We start from the raw sequence: 19,250 nt of genomic DNA, 5'->3' as shown, positions 1-19,250 counted from the left end.
AGCTTTTCCTTCTTCGACTCTTATTTCTTAAAGGTATTTCTCTCCATCCATCATGCTTAGAAAAGAGTACAGAGCGTCTTCCGCCTTGTACACTTGGGGTAGAGCCAAAAACTACCGTCTGGGTAGAAGGGGAACAAGAGACGATAGTTGTCAACCAGAACTCATTAAAGTGTTTGAAAACTGCGCCATCCAACAGGTATTCATTATTGTCTTTGCTATCGATATCTGTATGACTTGTTTAGGTGGCTTGTGGTGGTGGTCACACTCTTGTATTGTTAGAGGACGGTTGCTTACATAGTTTTGGATATAATCAATATGGACAGTTAGGAAACGGAACAAAGGTCGACTCTCCTTTGGATGCAAGTAGAGATATATCGAGTCTCTCCAACAAACTGATTGCTGTAGCTTGTGGTAGATATCACTCAGCCGCTCTCGATGTGAACGGTACAGTCTTCACTTGGGGTGGTGGAAAAAATGGTAGATTAGGTCATAATGATGAACAGACTCGGACAATACCTTGTCGAATAACACATTTACCACGTGCTCACAAAATTTTTTGCGGCTATCATATCACTGCGGCTATTACAGACGATGGCTTATATACTTGGGGTTGGGGCGAACACGGACAACTTGGTCAAGGTAGTTTAGAAGATAGTTATGGACCCAAAAAAGTAATTTTTGACGATGCTAATCTGGCAATTTCCCAGCTAGCATGCGGCGATAGGCATTGTTTGGTTAGAACAGAAAGTGGTGATGTTTATACATGGGGAAGCAATGAATTTGGTCAGTTAGGCATTGGTCGGTATAACGAGATTTATTCTTCTCCAGTGTTGTTAACGAGCCTTGCTGGAATGATGGTAACTTTTGTTGCAGCTGGTGATAGACATTCAGCTGCGGTGACTAACACTGGATCTCTTTTTACATGGGGCTGTGGTGCAGAAGGTCAATGTGGGCATGGCGACTATAATGATTGCGATATGCCATTTTTGGTGGAATCTCTTGTAGGAGTTTTTATACTGAAAGTTTTCTGTGGACACAATTTTACTGTTGCTTTATCGAAGGATAATGATATTTATGTGTTTGGAAACAACTCATACGGACAATTAGGAGATGGATCCAAATCAAGTTGTTGTACTCCACGTAAACTATTTTTTTCGATTCCCGGAACGATTGATATTACTTGTGGTCATTTTCATTGCACTTTGTGGACTACATTGGAAGAGCAGAATGAAGAAAATCATGTTGAAATTCGCTCTCGAACGGAGAGCGTGGACTCTTGTACCACTTCATCTTCGACTGGAATTTCTGATGAAGAGCGTAGATTGAAGGAAAGAATATCTAGTTTAAATGGAAAGCTAACAGACTTGGTTAGTATGAATGAAAGGGTTATTCATGAGAATCTTGTTCGACTACAAGAACAGCTGAAGAAAGATAGAAATGAAACTCTTGAAGGAATCCTATGTGATTAGAGCGAGTCAATGCTATGTAAAACGACCTTTGAAGCAAAAATGAAGATTTTTTTTGGACAAGTAAATAAAATTGTTTATTTTGGAAACACAACGAATAATTCGTCTAAGATATGTTGTCATCTTGTGGCTCCAAAAGAATCAAAACTCTATCAACAAGTGATAATATATCCTCTTGTTGCAAGTAGATGTGTTCCAATACATCATTTACTGTTGGACGATGGCCATTCTCTTGATACCATTTCCAAGCAGTTTGCATGAAATGATATTCGGACATAGTAAGCGTTATAGGTCGATAATCCTTATCCAAAAGATGTTGTGATGGCCAGCCTTGAAGACAACTAGAGATTTGTATTTTGGCAGTTCCTAATAAACGCTGGGTCCAATTACATTTTGTGAAACTCTTCCTGGCCAAGAACATTTCAAAATGAGTCATATTATCAGGATCCAAAAGGTCTACTAATTTGTATCTTTCTCTTTCACTCAAACAGGATATCTTTGATACCAATAATTCCTCTTGTTTCCCAACAAGCCTCCAAATATCAAAAATCTCAGGATTAGTAAAGCCAAGGAACTGCAAGTTGACACTGTCTATCAACTGGAATAGAGAGTCGATAGTAAAATCCACTTCTTGAGGATGTACATACATATCTGCAAAGGTTGCATCTTGTTGATTATCTCTCGACCATCTTTCCTCTTCCCTCTTTCGGATTCGGTTTCCTTCGGGAAGAACAGAAAACAACTTGCGTCCAATGAGTACTCCTTCTTTCCAGTTTTCATTTCCCTGACCTAATAATAATCTTATAGCTTGTTGCATCAAACTAATTTCCCATCTTCCATGTTTTCCATAGACAAATAGATGAAGGATTCCATTAGGTTTTAGTCTCAAAGCCAACTTTTTCAACGCCATAACAGGATCCGCAGTATGGTGAATAACACCGACACAGTTGATCAAGTCAAACGTCCCCATGCTGTCATCCAAATCAAACAAACTTTTCTGTATAAACCGATATCGATTCTTAGAGTGTGGCAAACTTTTTGATAGTCGCTCAGCTGCAACTGCCAACGCTTTCTCACTAATATCTATTCCAATTACTTCTGCACCCTGATTCAAGTGAACCAAATATTCTGTACTACAACCCGTTCCACAACCAGCGTCCAATATCCTAATATTTGGAGCTGTCGGCATTCTTCCCGAACAAAACGCAAATGCTGTAGGATAATGCCATCTCCAGTTATATCCTAAAGGTTCTAGGTCCCGAACAGGTTCAGGTGGATAAGGAAAGTGGTTGTACAAATTGGAAACCTTTTCCGTTATCTGCTGGTTGGCGTTTTCTTCGGTGTCACAACAGCAGACTATAAACCGAACTTTACTATCTTTCTGATTGTTACAGCAATATTTTCTTTGAATAGAACAGTTTGTCTTATGACTGCCAAAGAACGATGTTGGTGGAGGTTTTAGTGGATCCCAACCACCAAATGCAAACTTCCCTCTAATCATCATCATCATCATCATATCGAGTTGGACCATCTTCTTCTTCACATTGTTGTAATTGCCCTTTCCATTGCATTAACAAGTTTGTAGCTTCACGAGGCGATAGAGCATCCAGATCGATATTCTTCAGTTTTTCTATCCACATTCGAAACAAATCCATATGCTGTTCAGATAGCGCATTGGTTTTCCATCCTTTCAATAGTTCATTGGTCCTCCTTACTACTGGAGTAGGCATGTCAGCTAACTCTGCAACTTTACTCGCATAAGAACATTGCATTGAACCTTTCAGCACCTTGTAAGTAAAACAAAGCGACTCCGTTTCCTTTAAAAGAAATGCTTCGGAATAGTAACAAGCAACAGATGTAAGCTTTTCTCTCAATGAAGCTAGTTCGTGTAAATGTGTGGCAAAAAGAGTTCTACAACCAATATGGTCATGTAGATATTCAACAATGGACTGTGCTATAGCTAGTCCTTCCAGCATACTAAAATGCTTTCCTAAGATGTAACAGACAGCATCAATCTCAACTTACCTGGTTCCTCTACCCACTTCATCCATGATAACCAAAGAATTCTTAGTGGCATGCTTTAGAATATTGGCAGTTTCATTCATTTCCAACATAAAAGTAGATTGTCCTCCATAAATATCATCTGAAGCGCCCACTCGACAAAATATGCGATCTACGATGGACATTTTAACATTCGAAGCTGGAACAAAACTTCCTATTTGAGCTAATATGGCAATAAGTGCATTTTGTCTTAAAAAGGTACTTTTACCAGCCATATTAGGGCCAGTAATGATCCACAACAAACCGTTATGTTTGTCTAAAAAACAATCATTTGGAATCATGGAAAATGTTTCATCAGTTCGTCTATCCAATTGTCGATGTTCCAAAGTCGCATGTCTTCCATCCTTTACATGGAATATGTTGGCATTTTCAGGTTCTACAAATAAAGGTCGACAAAAGTTCCTTTCCAAAGCCAAGGCAGCTAAAGCACAACTCACATCGAGTTCGGCCAATGCTCCTAACATCTCTCTTATATCATGGGCATGCTGAGTGACTTGTTCAGTAACCTTATCAAAAATGGAATCTTCCAACTCTTGAATTTGATCGGTAATCATGTTGAGCTTATTTTGTATTTCATTAACTTTATCCGTGCGAAATCGATATGCATTGATACCTGTTCGTTGAGAAGGTGGCAGTCTGTGGAATATTTTTTCATCAAACAGATTCCAATCGATAGTATTTGTACATTCCACCACAAAACCTAAATTACTATTAAAGTTGATCTTCAAAGAGTCTGTTGAAGTCCATTTCTGGTATTCAATTTCCAACTCTTTGAGACTACGCAATAGTTCGTCTTTTCTACCACGAAGACTATCCAGTTCAGAATGATATCCAGTAACTATATAGCCCTCTCCAAAAAGCTGAGTACGTTTCCATGTAGCTGAATGACTAGAAAAACTTTTAGGAGCATTTTCTGATATACAAGAATCCAACAGAAGCTTCAGTTTTTCATGATTCTGAAACTTTCTTAATAAATATTGCAAGTAATCAGGAAGCTCTATTTCATCCAACAGTTTTTTTATATCTGAAACTTGTTGAAAGGTTACTCCCAAGTCAAGCAAGTCTCTGGGACTTCCTCTCTTCATAAACAAACGTTGTAGTGGCCTTTCAAATTCGGGACAATTTTTGAGTACTTTTCTTAGTCTTTCAAGAAGATGAGGATGTCTGCATAACAACTCTACAGCATCCAATCTTTCTTCTATGCTTTTCTTACAGGTCAGTGGTGCGTTCACTCTCATTGCTAACAATCTTGCTCCGGGAGTTGTTTGTGTCTTCCTGATGGCAGCAAGTAAACTTCCTCTTTGACTATCGTCTGAAGAATTCATTCGTCGAGATATTTCCAATACTTTTCTGGTTGCCATATCCATTCGCATAAATGTGGAAACTGGACTTTTGCAAATGGAAGAAAGAAATGGAAGTTCACCTGCCAGTGTTCGTTCTACATAAAGTAACAATAAACCACAGGCTTCCTTTTCCAATTCACTAATGGAAGATATATCCAAACTAGATAACAACTTTTTCTTCTTGTCTTGAAAGGAAGATAAAGTTTCCTCCATGGAAAATACTACTTGTTTCCAGTCGCTATGGTTTTCCAAGTAAGTATTTCGAAAAGAAATAGGCGAAACGGTGCAGCGATTATCGATATTTGGAAGAGTTCTTTGAAGAATCTCATAATGATTCTCTAAAACCAATATTTCACTTGGTGAGATGGAATGAATGGCTTCCTGAATAGAATGACTCGTTTCCAACGCACATTGAAAGTTTCCAGTAGAAATATCCAACCAACAAAGTCCAATCCAATTGGAAAGAGTTCCTGTTTCAAATATTACACAAGCAAGAAAGTTATTTTCGCTCGGTTGCAACAAATCTTCTTCAGTAAGCGTTCCTGGAGTAACTAATCTTGAAATAGCTCTCCCGGTTACTTTCCTGGAAGACTTGTCCTTTCCATCAAAAACTTGATCAGCTATTGCTACTCGAATACCTGCCTTTACTAAGCGTTGAAGATAACTATAAACAGTAAGTCACTCACACAAAAAGTTTGCCTAAAAAGCATTACCTATCAAAGGCCCAAAAAGGAACACCTGCCATGGGAAGTTCTTGTCCTTTGGTTTTGTATCCGTGTGCTCTTGCCAAAGCTATACCCAACAGTTGAGAAGCAGTTCTAGCATCCTCCAGAAACCTATAACAATTAGAAAGCAAATTCAACAAGTCAACTGTAGAATTACGTTTCATAAAAGTCTCCGATTCGAAGAAATAAGAGAAATCCTGGATATTGCCTTTTCAAGTTGTTGTACTGATCCAAAATTCTTCTGCCAGACACCAAAGCCAGCTTTCTATTATCTTTTGCTGCGTTGCATAGATAGTTTTTATGTTGAATTCTTTTCAAGTTATTGATTTGGAGAATATAAATATTGCCAAAATATTTACTTGAATGAAAGCATCTCCAAGTCAACATGTGTAGAGAGAATCGATTATCCAAATGGAGGACGAAGTGGTTGAGGGCTTTTCTCTAAGAGTGAGTTGTAAGGATAACTATTCAAATACTTTTTGAATATGGTTCTTTTAGGTTTCAGAAAATTTGTTGCGCAAATTGACTTCAGCTCCAGAAGATGGCAAGGAGGAATCCCGTGTTGTAGTTGAAAGTGATCGAGATAGACAGTTAGTAGAAGCTGTTCGAGAGGAAGAGAGAAACAAGAGAAGACAACTATTGGAAAGATTTCGAGAGAGACAGCAACGAAAATCTAGACAAAGGGAAGAACGAGAGACTGCTCTTGTTCAAGCACTCGTTCAGGATCTGCAAAGATCCTATTTTCGTCCCAAAATGAAGACCATTTTATGTGAATCAGAAAGAAAGGCTTGTATTGAATGTTATCGAGAGAATTTAAGTGATCCTTTACGTTGTGCAGAAGCAGTAAAAGCGCTTTCGTCTTGTGCCAGGAAAGTACAGCTCGACCGAATAAGTTCAGAAGCTCAATGAGAATATATGTACATGAATACCAAGAGTAGCCAATCTTCCTGCCGAAGTATTAGACTATATTGGATTTCCAAAAGAATCCCACTAATATTGGGCAATAATGAAAGATTTTGGAGTATATAAAGGCAAAAATGCTCATAAGAAAACGCTGTTTTATAAGCCGCACTACTGAACCCCATCCACTTAGTGTTCAACTTCATCCCTCAAAAGACACAAACAAACATAAAGACTCGTTCACTAAATGATATTAATAAGTTTCTATCAGGAGATGTTTTTCCTTCTTCAACTGCTTTCTAAACTCTTGCCAATCCTGTCCACGTTCTTCAAACACTGGACCCATTACTTCATCTAAACCACTTTCCATTCCCTTCAAACCACACATATAAATGTAAGTATTCGGTTGATGAAACAGTTCATACAATTCCTCTTTATACTCTGCCATACGATTCTGAATATACATCTTCTTTCCATTGGCATCCTTTTGTTCTCGAGATATCGCATAGTCAATCTTCAAATGATTGGGATTTTCCTTGGCCATCTTCTCAAGCTCGTCATAATATAAGAGAGAGGAGGTGGTAGGAACCCCAAAGAACAGCCACATTTTACCTTCAAAACGATAATCTGGATTATTTTCCATAAACGCTCTCAACAGAAAAGCTCGGAAAGGAGCAATCCCTGTCCCTGTTGCTAACATGATGATATTGGCCTTTTGATCTTCTGGCATTAACATAACTGTGCCAACAGGGCCTGATATATTGACTTTGTCGTTGGCTTTCAAGTCACACAAGTAATTGGAACAAACACCTCTTCTTTCTTCTCCTGTTGAAGGATCTGTGTATACAAGTCTCTTAACACACAAGGACAACGTCTTATCATCTTTATGATCCCCATGACTAGTAGAAGCGATGGAATATAACCTCACTTTATGAGGTTTGCCCTTGTCGTCTGAACCAGGTGGAATAACTCCTATCGACTGTCCCTCTATATAACGTAGAGCACCTAAAAAAGAATAGAGATAAAAGATGATTCCTATCACAAACTATATACAAACCATCCGTATTAAAAACCATATGCCAAGTTTCTCCGGGAGCATCCTTATCAACGATCAGCTCGTTTGACAAACAAGTGGCTTCAAAAGGTTTATTAGGACGAAAGATATTCAACGGCACTTCACGCTTTGATGAGGCTGGAGCTGCCATTCGAACTCCATAACACTTTGGAGAAAAATATTCACTGGAAACAACCTATTTCCTCGGAATATAAAAAGCCACCCAACTCAAAATACACAAAGACAAACCTGAAAAGGAATAAAAGAGTTGGAACTACGTAAATAACGATGTGCACCACATATTGCTCTTTGTTCTCTTTGTATTTTGTGACTAGTAGAAATGTTTGCACAACTTGAAACAAAAGCCATCAACACAACGGATGAGATGAAAAAGAAGTAACAACAACGGGGTGGCCAAGTGGAACCTGAGGAGGATGATATCCACCACACTCGTGGTCCAGCTTGTTTAGTTGATGATGAAAAAGAGTTGTTTTGAATAAATATTTCGGCTGCTAATCAAAAGAAACAAAAGTCTGTGAATCCACAAATAGTTGTATTGGAGTTTTTACATTGCTCATTATTCACTGTTGAAACTACTGACTGCTTCGCAAAAAGGGTTTATATTGAAGGGTGTTAACTAGTCCTTTTAAAGTAGCTCTACATAACAGAATATGGTGCATAGAGAGGTTGAACTATTCTCATCTATATTTTTGGCTACAATAAAGAATAAAAAAGAGTTGAGAGAAAACTTGTCCGAGTATATTTGTAAAGTTAAATTGGTTTCGGTTGTTCTAGTCGTGTCATTAGTCGGTACTAATCTTCGACGGCGTTCCTATGGTGAGTTTTTGTTGTGACCAGTGCCAAGAAGTTGTAAAAAAACCCAAACTAGAAAAACATTTTTTTATTTGTAGAACACGCTCAGTCTCTTGTGTGGACTGTGGAACGACTTTTGATCGAGCTGTAAGATGGGTTTGCTCAACTAGATAAAGGTGCAAGACTAATCTGGTGTTTTAGAGTGCTACATCCCACATAACTTGTATTACAGAAAAGGAGAAATATGAAAAGCAGCAAGTATCTAAAGAACTCTTACAACGCTTAGAAGGAGACTCAAACCTTTATTGCAAAACTTGTAACATTTCTTTTAATAGTGCACTTCAAGGGGAACAACACTATCAAAGTAAGCGCCACATATCGGCAACAAAGAGACGATTGGCAGACGATAATGCAACTACTGGCTTGAATAGTGTCAGTGGTGAGAAGGAGAGTAATGCTATTCAAGAGACTTTTATAACCAACTATCATCAAGGAACCAATGGAACTGACAAAGTGAAGGCGTTGAAAACAGACAACCAGAGAGGTTCCGATAAAAAACAGGCGAAAAGCTTTTCTCAGAAGAAAGTTGGTTTGAAGAAAGCCATCAAGAAACTTGTCGTTTCAAATGGAATTCGTATGAGTTGTTTACTAAAAAAATTACAAAGACAGGGCTTTTCTTCAGTAGATTTAGAAAGAAGAGTGCGCAGACGAATTGAGAAAAGTAGAAAACTTTTCATGAATGGAAAAAGAGTAAAACTAAAAGATTAGTTTAATGAAAACTGTCCATGTTCAAATAACCAAACATAGCTTTGAACATGGAAGTTTCGCAGAGAGCATTTGCTCTGCAATATTAAATTCACACGAGGCAAGAATGAACAAATCCTAACACTAACCCATGCATTTGTACCCAACTAACATGACTGACAGTTACTGAGAGACTTTCCACAACTCATTTTGCTTGCAACTGTCTGTACTTTTGAAATCCAAAACTGAAACAAAAACTTTCGAACCTCACTGGGGTCTTTCAGTCGAAAATTGGCAAAAGTGGCATATTCTGACTCATCTGCTACAATAATTGCCACTCCTTTCTTAACAACGACCTGAAATGCATCTTCATCCGTTCTATCATCTCCAATATAGATGGGAACTACATCTGGGCTATTCATTGCTAGTGCTGACAGCAGCCACTCAACTGCCTTTCCTTTATCCCAGTCAAATTTTGGTCGAATTTCAAACACACACTTTCCATACGTCTTCTGCAGTTGAGGAAAACAGTCAAGTATATTATCTAGTTTCTTTTCAAGCTCAGGAATGATGTTGGGTGAACAGCGTCGATAATGAAGAGTTTTCGAAAGAATGTTATCCTCCATTGATGCGCCAGGATATTTTTGAACTATTTGTTCCTTTATTATTTCGGCCGCTTCACCAAGCACAGGTAAAGTGTCGCCTGCTACCTGATGAGGTACAATGTAACCATTAGGACCACAAATGTCGAAACCATGGCTGCCAGCATAATATAAAGTATCAATATTAACAAAATTTTGTATTTTTCTCCTCGCTCGTCCTGAAACTATTGCAACTGGTATGCCCAATTCTGTTAGCTTCAGCAAGGCAGTCTTCGTTTCTTCAGGAAGGAAAGCTCTGTCTGGGTCATCTACTATAGGTGCAAGTGTACCATCATAATCAAGAAACAGTATTACGTTTCTGCTCCATAGTTTCTCTGTCAGAATCTCGTTTAATGAGTCCAACGCAGAAGGTAAAGAACAAACTTCTTTCGGAATAATTCTATCTTGCTTGTTTCCTGCGTGGTCTTCAAAATGCTTTCGAGAATAGTTTTTAACACTATCCTCCTTCCTAAGGTCAAAAAAGTCTTCTCGCCGACACGGCGAAGTACCTGGTTTCGAGTGACATTCGTCACTAACCAAGCTACCAACCAGAGAAGGATTCGCTAACAGCACTTCGGTGTCTCCCAAAGAAGGAAACTGCAAAGTTTCACTCAACTCCTCCAACTGCCTCTGCATTGAAGCTAACTGCTTGCTTTCCAAAGTACCTCTTCTGACAACCGCACTGCGGCCAAAGCATTGCGCATCGTTAATTGATTGATGGAGAAGAATGGTCGAGCTAAATTTTTTTGGAAGATGCATAGAAAAAATCCACCGTTCGCTAAAATTCTAAAAGGAGGCGCTTTTGGCACAAACATTTTTTCTATTCAGTACGATCTGATTTCAGCGCCTTCACGAGCGCGCACGAGCTTTTCACAAATTTCTTTTCGAAATTTAGATAGAAATAGATACTCAATAAGGTTTAGCTGTTATGAATTATAACGTTTTGATTTACACCTGAGCTTTAAAAAACACAAAAAAGAAACTTTTAAAACAAAAATTTCTATTTACTTTTACCCCTTAAACACTTTTATCAAACAAGAAGAGAAATATACGGGACTTGCTTTGAGGACGAGAAGAGAACCTATTCAACTTTCAGAACTTTACCCACAACTAAGAATAAAATTCAAGTTGTATTGATCAGAGCCCAGTACTGGATATCATTCATATGTTTATCGATACAAAAAGTACCATAAACAGTTAATGTACCAATAGTTTGTTTCCTCCTTTCAAGTCAGCTTGACGGGAGTAGTGTACTAACCTTGAAACAATCAATACCCCTTTAAAGTGAATATTTGATTTTGCAAGTTAACACCTCAATCGCAAGAAAGCTTTCTAACATCCCCGTATTTTACATAGAGACTATTGTAAAAGGATACCTAGTCTTCCCTGTCCTGAAGACTAGAGGGCAGCCAACAACTCGCCTACTGGTCGCAAAAAAAAGACGACTATTGCAACAGCAGGATCACACACACTACAAAGTAGACTTATTGTTTGTTACCGGTCAAAATACGACTGGTCAATTCGTCTCGCAGTCATAAGAAAAATTCTCAAGTTGAAAAATACTGAAATGCTAAGAAAACATTTTAAGAATGACGGCGACAACTCGAAATCTTCAAGGCCAAATAATAAGTTCGCGATTCAATACATCCCACAGACTGAAAACTTGTGGAATAAAGCATATAAAAGATATTTAACAGAAGAACGAATGAATAACTTTTTGTTTCTTCTGTTTTTGATACAGTTCCATGACTTTCATCATTTGACGTGAAATAGCACTCTTTTCCATCTGCTCTTCTGTCAACCATCTGTACTCGATAGAATCATCGTTTGGTCCAACTCCTCCTATTCTACGTGAGCTACTTTCGATAACTAATTTGGTTTCCGAGGACACGCAAACAAACTTTACATGAATGATTTGCTTAATATGTGTAAATAAATGCTCCACTTGCCCTATTGGAATGGCAGACTCATGAAGCAACTTTGGCAAGCCATTTGTATCGTTCAGTGGATAACCACAAGAATGCAATACTCCAACCAAACAACATTCATGCTGTATTTTCTCCTCTTCTGTCATTGTATTTCCATTACGCTTCCAAATTACATAAGGAAAATGCCACAAGTTTCCCAATAGGTTTCTAGAAATATTTTTGAGCATTAGAAAGTGATTTGCAAACTTAATCAAGTAAACCAGTAGCTCCTCCTCGTTCTGCTTAACTCTACTTGACTTTACTGGAAACTGACAAACAATGTCACTCAAAGGTACTTGATGCTCATTGGCAATTTGGAAACTGTTGCACCACCGCTGAACAGGACAATGATTACAATCAAAACTCTTAGGCGTACAGACGGTAGCTCCTAATTCCATCATAGCTTGATTATAATCGGCTGCCATTTCTTTGAACATCAAAAATTGTGCTAAACTTCTAAAAAGAGATTGATTGTCAGTTGAAGAGATATCCAAGTCTATAGAAAACAGACGAGATAGAACTCGAAAGACATTTCCATCGCAGACAGCATAAGGCTTATTAAACGCAATAGATGCAATAGCTGCAGATGTATATGGACCTATTCCAGGAATGCTTTGAAGTACTTTGATATCTTCTGGAACTTTTCCATCAAAGCGTGACATAATAGTCTGTGCACCTTCATGCAGTAACTTTGCTCTTCGATAATATCCCAAACCAGCCCAGATCTCATTAACTCTTTCGAGAGAGCTTGCAGCTAAGGATGGAATATCTGGAAAGGTTTGCAACCACTTTTTATAGTATCCTATCACATTTGTGACTCTTGTCTGTTGAAGCATAGTCTCCGATACCCAGATATGGTAAGGATTGGGCTGACCTTCCATAAGAGTTTGTCTCCAAGGTAACTGGCGTCTATTTTTCTTGTACCACTCAAGAAGAGTGTGCTGAAATCTAGAAATCTCTTTCTCGTCGGTTACCCATTTGTTTCTTTTGTCCTTTTGATACAAATATGTCAACAGGTCCTCAACGTCTCCCACTTTTTGTCTAGGACCCTGTTTGATACGATTGATGGCTCTTTTCTTACTAATACCAGAAGTCTCTGACTTTTGTTTTCTTGGAGTGTCGCTACCGACAACGATAGCTGGAACAAAACCCATTTGTTCAAAAAGTTGTTATTCCCGGGTGGGAATTTGGAAATTTGCTTCGTATTGTCTCAAAGAGAAAATTATTCTGGAGCTTTGGAAACAAGGAATATTAGTTAGTCTTGGACAATCTCGAAATAACACTTAAAACTCCTCGACAACTATTCTCTGATATACTGCATTTTTCCTCTGTCTTTTGGTTATTTCATGATTGATGATCAGAAACCACTTGGATTTGCATCGCATTTGAATGATCACTGAAATTAGTTGCTAGTTTTGGATGACGCACTTGTATTCGGTTGCAGCTATATATGGCTTCCAACCAGTTAGTTTTTACAAATCTTTTTTCTTTCCATGTTTCTCAAAACTTTCTACTGAGCGCTTTTGTGATTCTCCTGCTTGGACTGTTGCTTGGAGTTTAGGGAATAAGCACCCACTTGGAAGACTAACAAGAAGATATTTATGGTGGAATACTTCGTGGCCTAGAGGTTGTATATATTTTAGAACTACTTCATTTTATACTTTGTTGAACCTCAAATTCTGCATAGTTACCGCTCTTTGCAAAATGTGCCAACTCCCTCGAGCGACAATCTATTCTAGAAAGGAAAGTTGTGTATTGACCAAAATCGTCGTCTATTTCCGGCAGCGTTTTAAATATCAAATATTAACCACTCATTTTAGAGCCTTTTCAAACTTGTTTTGTGTTCTTTGCTTGCCAATACAGAGTTTGACAGGACCCCAGCTGGCCTTTATCGATCCAAGTTCTTTTTCTTCAAGATGGAAGATTATGAGTATTTTAAGCATACTTTTGTTTCTATTGGGCTCCTTATTAGCTGCTGCTGAAACTGCTGCAACAACTTTGTGGCCTTGGAAACTGAAGGAGCTCGCAGAATCTAGTGGATACAACTCACCTTTTCAGATATTGGAAAAAGACATTACTAGATTTTTGACCACTATTCTGGTAGCATCAACGACCGTGATGGTATTTGTGACTGCTTTTACTACAGAAGCAGCAACCAAATTATTTGGAGATATGGCATTTGGCTATACAAGTGCCTTGATGACAGTTTTCTTCTTATTCTTTGGGGAGATTCTGCCAAAGTCACTTGCAGTGTCCAATCCTGTTCTAGTGCTGAGAGCTACTTTGCCAATAGTATCATTTCTTTCGCTCATGCTTTATCCAGTTGGAAAACTATTTGCAGTGTTTGCCAAAACCATATTAAGAGTATTTCGTATTACAGTGGAAGATACTACCGCTGTATCTGAGGAGGAATTGAGGTTGATTGCTGCTGGTGCAGGTCGTTCAGGAAGTATTGAAAGATATGAACAAGATATGATTGAAGGTGTCTTAGATTTAGAGGAGACGAAAGTTTGCGAAATTATGTGTCCTCGAGTGGAAATGGTTTCAATAAGTGCGGAAGCCTCGTTAAAGGTTATTAGAATTGGATATTGAGATGGGTAACTCACCTTTAATTTAGGACTTGTTGAGGTTGGAAAAAGATCATCATTATTCCCGAACACCTGTATATGAAGATTCCATTGACAAGATAACTGGAATTGTATACTTCAAGTCCCTTTTACAGTTTTTGAACGAACCTGAACAACTTGAAACGGTAATAGTGCGAGAGCTAATGGAGCCTGTCTTTTTTGTACCAGAGTCGATGCCTGTTTGGAACGTTTTGGAGCAAATGAAAAAGAAACGACAACATATGGCTATCGTTGTAGATGAATATGGCGGAACTGCTGGATTGGTCACATTGGAAGATATTGTTGAGGAGGTATGTAAATAACCATTGTTTAACTTGTTCTTTTGACACTTTATACTTAGATTGTTGGAGAAATATATGATGAGGATGATGTAGATGAGAACACGGAGTATATTTGTCAAGTCAGCGAAGGAGTGTATTCAATCAAAGGAAATACAAATATGGAACATTTATGTAAAGTATTGGAAGGTTTATCCTTAAGTCATGATCCCGAATTGGACCAATTCGAAACCATTTCCGGAGTGATATGTCACATGATTGGACGGATTCCAGATGTTGGTGAAACTTTGCACCTTGGCAATTACCTCTTTACAATTATGCAAACAGATGACCGCCGTATCTTATTGCTTCGAGTTGAGAAACAAGTTCACAGTCCATTACCTTCAGAAACATCCTCTAGTCTGGTTAATGGAAACTACTCGGCTTCGGAACTTGAACAATAACTATGTATCACATTGAAGTAACCTTCACAATCAAAAGAAATAACTAAGAATGATATTGATTGTAAAAAGGGTCCTTCCATCTCAATTTGTTCATTCGTTTTCGCGTATCGGCTGTAACATACAGGAATTGTCTCGATATTTCATCATAATATTGCTGACTTATATCACTGCTTTCATTAAGAAGTTCACGGTCAATTATAGCTAAGGTTTCGCTATTGGTATCCATAAATTTTCTAGCAAACAATGCCCCAGTACATCGAATATAGTCATAAAATAAAGAAGCTTGATCTAAGTTATATGGTCTTGCACCCGAAGTTCCATTTAAGGGATGAAACCAGAATATAGCTCTAAAAATTCGATTGACTATGGTAGGACGATAAGGAGAGTTCCAAAATACTGTTTGAAAATACAATTCATCGGACGCAGAAGCAGTTGCAAAGCGAATCAAATAACGTTTTGGATCCATTTCTCTTGTAACATATCTACAAAAGGAACGAGACAAGATCATCCAGGCTTCTCCCTTTTGGATGTTCATATTGTCTTGTCGTGCATAAGGATGACTTCTGTCCGATATCGTATATAGATCATTTCCCTCCGCATCAAATAAAGCAGGATCGAAATGAATTTGCTTCACTCGATAGTCGTGATCCCTAGCAGCATTCGCACCAAGTACTTGAATAAAATTATATTCTGGTTCTCCAGCAGCTTGAGCGAAAAGTTGTCTCAGTTTGGATGGAGTAATCAATGGATAATCAGCAGCTGATAAATTGATGAAATAATCCCAATGAGAGCTCTTATCTAATAATTCAGTTATGGCAGAAATAGTATTCAGAAGCTAATCCTCATTGAGTCATCACGATGAACAGATATCTTTTCTTCACTTACCATTGATATTCCCCAATAGGACACTTTTTCACGAGGTAATAAAATTACATTGTTGGATTGCTTAAAACCAATATTTTTTAGTGCTTCTTCCATATCTTGCTCAGAAACATGCTTATCGAAGTGAATGGCATAAACATTCTTATCGTGATAAATTTTGTTAAACATGCGTGGAAACATGTGCAGATTGCTCTCACTAACTTGAATAAAGAAAGCAAGGCTCAGTTCAGGTCTTGTAGCTCTCAAAATGGGAGAAGCTGCATAAGTTGTAGGTAAGGCCATAGTCCAGTTACTATTATAGTTGTAATCTGTAGCCTCATATAATACAAGATTTTGTTCGTGGGATTCCGTGTAGTGTTCTTTTAAAATAACTTTCTCAAACTCGCCTGCTTCGTTAGCCAGTCTTTCATTTGTGAAGTCAATCCACCATATAACTGAACGGAACTCGTCTGCAACACAATTGTTATGGGCAGGTGGACACCAAACTTTGGTCTTCCCTCCCCAAGTCTGACTTACCACAGACTTGTCCCAATAAGGACTCTTGTGAATCTTATTTATTTCTTCCCATCGAGGATCTTCTCTAGGCAACACCAAAATATCCTGAAACAACTCATCTTCTGAAGGCGAAGTCTTATTAGCTGCTTTCTGGAGAAGTTCCAATATGATTGGGTCTGTTTCAGGTTTCCAGTCTGTTTTCATACTTATAGTTGATCTCTTGTATAGCAACTGGAGCAAAAGGAACAAGGAACACAGCAATAAAAACAAAAAAGTAGCAACCAGTCTAGTAGAAGAAACTCTTAAAAGTCGCAACCTCGGCTTCATTCGCTTCAACAGACTTTTCCAATGCAATAGTTGGAACAAAATACTGCTTAAGGAGTTGTGCCACAAAAATTGTTTTTTTCCCACAGCAATTTTTATTCGATGCTTCGATATGGATTGGGCCACAAAATGCATTTGACCTGACGTGTACAAGTCTATTTTTTCTGGTGAGTGGAATTGTAGTTAATAGTTGGACACTGGGACGGACAGTGAGACAAGGATAACCTGATTTTTCTTGGATATCGAACAGAATAGAGAGATACTCATTATGCCATACTTGAAATATTTTGAGTTTCTCGGAACCAAAAATAAAGCTTCCACGGAGTTTCTTTTTTACATTGTGTCTCCAGCAGTTTCATATGGTTCAAGAGACAACTGGTGTTCAGAGTTTCGAATGGGACAGAAACGGAACTTGCAAGTTGGAAGAAAACAAGTGCAATTTTATTGTAAAGTTCTCGTAGCATATTTTGTCAGATCAACTCTCAAAATGGCGTTTGCAAAATAGAAATTGAATTTGGACATTTCGTTCCACTCTACTTTTCTTCATTTGTGGAGATTGTCTTGGCCGTATCAGTTTCTGTCTGTGGCAACCACTAACAAAAAAACCATGTCGGAGTGTTATGCAAACGGTTACTATACTCCGGAATTTGAAGGATTCAGCGGGAATAAACCGCTCTCTTCAGTAGACCCAGAAATGTACTCACTTGTCGAAAAGGAAAAAGAGAGACAGTTCACTGGCTTGGAGCTTATAGCCTCAGAAAACTTTACTTCAAGAGCAGTTATGGAAGCCAACGGTTCCTGTCTTACCAACAAATATTCGGAAGGCCTTCCAGGAAACCGATATTATGGAGGAAACGAAATAATTGATAAAGTGGAAATTTTGGTTCAGAAAAGGGCTCTGGAAGCTTTCGGGCTTTCGGCTGATCAATGGGGAGTGAATGTACAGCCATACAGTGGCTCTACTGCCAACTTTGCTGCCTATACTGGGGTAGGTAAACGGTTTTTGAGGCAGTTTTGTTGAATCTTACAACTTCTCGCAGATCCTCCAAGTTCATGATAGAATAATGGGTCTTGATTTGCCTTCTGGTGGACACTTGACTCATGGGTATTACACAGCTAAAAAAAAGATATCAGCCACTTCTATATATTTCGAATCCTTTCCCTATAAGGTGCATCCAGAAACAGGTCTTATTGAATATGACAAGTTGGAAGAAATTGCACTGACCTATAGACCTAAACTTATTCTCTGTGGAGCGAGTGCCTATCCAAGAGACTGGGATTATAAGCGTTTGCGTTCAATAGGTATGTTGGTCGGATTTTGTTTTCTTTCATGAAGTTGAATTGTTTAACCTTAGCCGACAAATGTGGAGCCTATCTTTTATGTGATATGGCTCATACCTCTGGTCTGGTTTGTGCAGGCGCAGTTCGGAGTCCTTTCGAGTACTGTGACATTGTTACCACGACCACTCACAAGTCTTTGAGAGGTTAGCATGTTTGTATTTATTTTTCAATAATAGCCTACAAACATATGGTAGGGCCTAGAGCAGGTCTCATCTTCTTCCGTCGTGGTCCCAAGAAGGACGTACAAGGTCAATCATCCGGTGAAGAATATGACTTTGAGTCCAAGATCAACATGGTTGGTTATTTGTTTATTTATCTCGAAGTTTTGTTTAGACTGGCTAGGCTGTTTTCCCTGGTTGTCAAGGAGGTCCTCACAATCACACTATTGCTGCAGTTGGTGTCGCTCTAAAGGAGGCTATGTCGCCAGAGTTCAAAAAATACGCGTTTCAAGTAAGAAGTCAAGTTTTTTGTTAGAGCAAGAGTTTGAAAGATTCGTAGGTTCAAGCCAATGCACGTGCATTGGCAGCCGAACTTGAAAAAAGAGGATATAAGTTGGCTACTGGTGGAACCGATAATCATTTAGTCTTATGGGACTTGCGTCCAGTGAATCTTACTGTGAGTAGAATTTTTTTGGTAATATGAGCTTGAATGAACTGTTTTATGTACAAAGGGTTCCAAGATGGAAAAAATTTGTGATGCTGCGCATATAACTCTAAATAAGAATGCTGTGCATGGAGATACATCAGCTCTGGTACCTGGCGGTGTTCGTATTGGAACTCCAGCTCTTACTTCAAGAGGTTTCAAGGAGAATGACTTTATGCAAGTTGCCGACTTTTTGGATCGAGCTGTGAAACTTGCTCTCGCCATTCAGCAAAAATCGGGAAAGAACATTAAGGATTTCAACATGGCCTTGAATGGACATGAGGTCAGTATTTTTAAGTGTTACGTGTTTACCAGATTTTTACTCTCTACTTTAGGAAGTAGAAAAATTAAGGAAGGAAGTGGTAGAGTTCTCAAAAAAGTTCCCTATGCCAGGTGGACAGTTGTAGTAGAGTGAGTATTTGTTTGTGTTGATTTCCAAATAAATTTGATAGATTTTGTTGCTGCCCATGACAGATACAGTATCTTCTGCCAAGCATCAAGTAG

At 38.5% G+C, this 19,250-nt stretch overlaps 10 protein-coding genes across 10 annotated transcripts; 5 read left to right on the top strand and 5 right to left on the bottom strand.

Moving 5' to 3' along the window:
• The first annotated feature begins 37 nt into the window (after window positions 1-37).
• On the top strand, window positions 38-1,522 carry Gasu_25890 (E3 ubiquitin-protein ligase HERC1). Its single transcript, XM_005706463.1, has 2 exons — window positions 38-196; window positions 243-1,522. Exons 1-2 carry the CDS (start codon window positions 53-55, stop codon window positions 1,467-1,469), a joined length of 1,371 nt encoding a protein of 456 aa, XP_005706520.1. The 5' UTR covers window positions 38-52; the 3' UTR covers window positions 1,470-1,522.
• Window positions 1,523-1,527: 5 nt separating this feature from the next.
• Gasu_25880 (DNA mismatch repair protein MutS) lies at window positions 1,528-5,767 on the bottom strand. Its single transcript, XM_005706462.1, has 4 exons — window positions 5,584-5,767; window positions 3,492-5,534; window positions 2,995-3,443; window positions 1,528-2,957 (listed from the first exon to the last, which is right to left on the bottom strand). The coding sequence occupies exons 1-4, from the start codon at window positions 5,757-5,759 to the stop codon at window positions 1,573-1,575; spliced, it is 4,053 nt and encodes a 1,350-aa protein (XP_005706519.1). The 5' UTR covers window positions 5,760-5,767; the 3' UTR covers window positions 1,528-1,572.
• Window positions 5,768-5,977: 210 nt separating this feature from the next.
• On the top strand, window positions 5,978-6,621 carry Gasu_25870 (uncharacterized protein). The gene is made up of 2 exons (XM_005706461.1): window positions 5,978-6,042; window positions 6,094-6,621. Exons 1-2 carry the CDS (start codon window positions 6,007-6,009, stop codon window positions 6,502-6,504), a joined length of 447 nt encoding a protein of 148 aa, XP_005706518.1. The 5' UTR covers window positions 5,978-6,006; the 3' UTR covers window positions 6,505-6,621.
• A 5-nt stretch (window positions 6,622-6,626) lies between these two features.
• On the bottom strand, window positions 6,627-8,067 carry Gasu_25860 (ferredoxin--NADP+ reductase). The gene is made up of 3 exons (XM_005706460.1): window positions 7,799-8,067; window positions 7,553-7,745; window positions 6,627-7,500 (listed from the first exon to the last, which is right to left on the bottom strand). Exons 1-3 carry the CDS (start codon window positions 7,916-7,918, stop codon window positions 6,749-6,751), a joined length of 1,065 nt encoding a protein of 354 aa, XP_005706517.1. The 5' UTR covers window positions 7,919-8,067; the 3' UTR covers window positions 6,627-6,748.
• A 220-nt stretch (window positions 8,068-8,287) lies between these two features.
• On the top strand, window positions 8,288-9,154 carry Gasu_25850 (zinc ion binding protein). Its single transcript, XM_005706459.1, has 2 exons — window positions 8,288-8,509; window positions 8,564-9,154. Exons 1-2 carry the CDS (start codon window positions 8,384-8,386, stop codon window positions 9,128-9,130), a joined length of 693 nt encoding a protein of 230 aa, XP_005706516.1. The 5' UTR covers window positions 8,288-8,383; the 3' UTR covers window positions 9,131-9,154.
• A 2-nt stretch (window positions 9,155-9,156) lies between these two features.
• On the bottom strand, window positions 9,157-10,887 carry Gasu_25840 (trehalose-phosphatase). The gene has a single exon (XM_005706458.1). It carries the CDS (start codon window positions 10,381-10,383, stop codon window positions 9,274-9,276), a length of 1,110 nt encoding a protein of 369 aa, XP_005706515.1. The 5' UTR covers window positions 10,384-10,887; the 3' UTR covers window positions 9,157-9,273.
• Window positions 10,888-10,900: 13 nt separating this feature from the next.
• Gasu_25830 (A/G-specific adenine glycosylase) lies at window positions 10,901-12,907 on the bottom strand. The gene has a single exon (XM_005706457.1). It carries the CDS (start codon window positions 12,866-12,868, stop codon window positions 11,438-11,440), a length of 1,431 nt encoding a protein of 476 aa, XP_005706514.1. The 5' UTR covers window positions 12,869-12,907; the 3' UTR covers window positions 10,901-11,437.
• A 140-nt stretch (window positions 12,908-13,047) lies between these two features.
• Window positions 13,048-15,212, top strand: Gasu_25820 (hemolysin-related protein). The gene is made up of 3 exons (XM_005706456.1): window positions 13,048-14,285; window positions 14,332-14,631; window positions 14,682-15,212. The coding sequence occupies exons 1-3, from the start codon at window positions 13,134-13,136 to the stop codon at window positions 15,060-15,062; spliced, it is 1,833 nt and encodes a 610-aa protein (XP_005706513.1). The 5' UTR covers window positions 13,048-13,133; the 3' UTR covers window positions 15,063-15,212.
• Window positions 15,213-15,219: 7 nt separating this feature from the next.
• Gasu_25810 (N-acetylglucosaminyltransferase) lies at window positions 15,220-16,867 on the bottom strand. The gene is made up of 3 exons (XM_005706455.1): window positions 15,948-16,867; window positions 15,305-15,897; window positions 15,220-15,263 (listed from the first exon to the last, which is right to left on the bottom strand). The coding sequence occupies exons 1-3, from the start codon at window positions 16,764-16,766 to the stop codon at window positions 15,254-15,256; spliced, it is 1,422 nt and encodes a 473-aa protein (XP_005706512.1). The 5' UTR covers window positions 16,767-16,867; the 3' UTR covers window positions 15,220-15,253.
• A 330-nt stretch (window positions 16,868-17,197) lies between these two features.
• Gasu_25800 (glycine/serine hydroxymethyltransferase) lies at window positions 17,198-19,232 on the top strand. Its single transcript, XM_005706454.1, has 8 exons — window positions 17,198-17,751; window positions 17,804-18,065; window positions 18,119-18,247; window positions 18,299-18,399; window positions 18,447-18,554; window positions 18,603-18,719; window positions 18,775-19,029; window positions 19,082-19,232. The coding sequence occupies exons 1-8, from the start codon at window positions 17,371-17,373 to the stop codon at window positions 19,151-19,153; spliced, it is 1,425 nt and encodes a 474-aa protein (XP_005706511.1). The 5' UTR covers window positions 17,198-17,370; the 3' UTR covers window positions 19,154-19,232.
• The last annotated feature ends 18 nt before the right edge of the window (window positions 19,233-19,250 follow it).

Source organism: Galdieria sulphuraria, assembly GCF_000341285.1.
Source record: "Galdieria sulphuraria unplaced genomic scaffold scaf_19, whole genome shotgun sequence".
NCBI classification, from domain to species: domain Eukaryota; phylum Rhodophyta; class Bangiophyceae; order Galdieriales; family Galdieriaceae; genus Galdieria; species Galdieria sulphuraria.
Note: the sequence above shows the minus strand (reverse complement) of the source record. Positions and strands in the feature narration are given on the sequence as shown.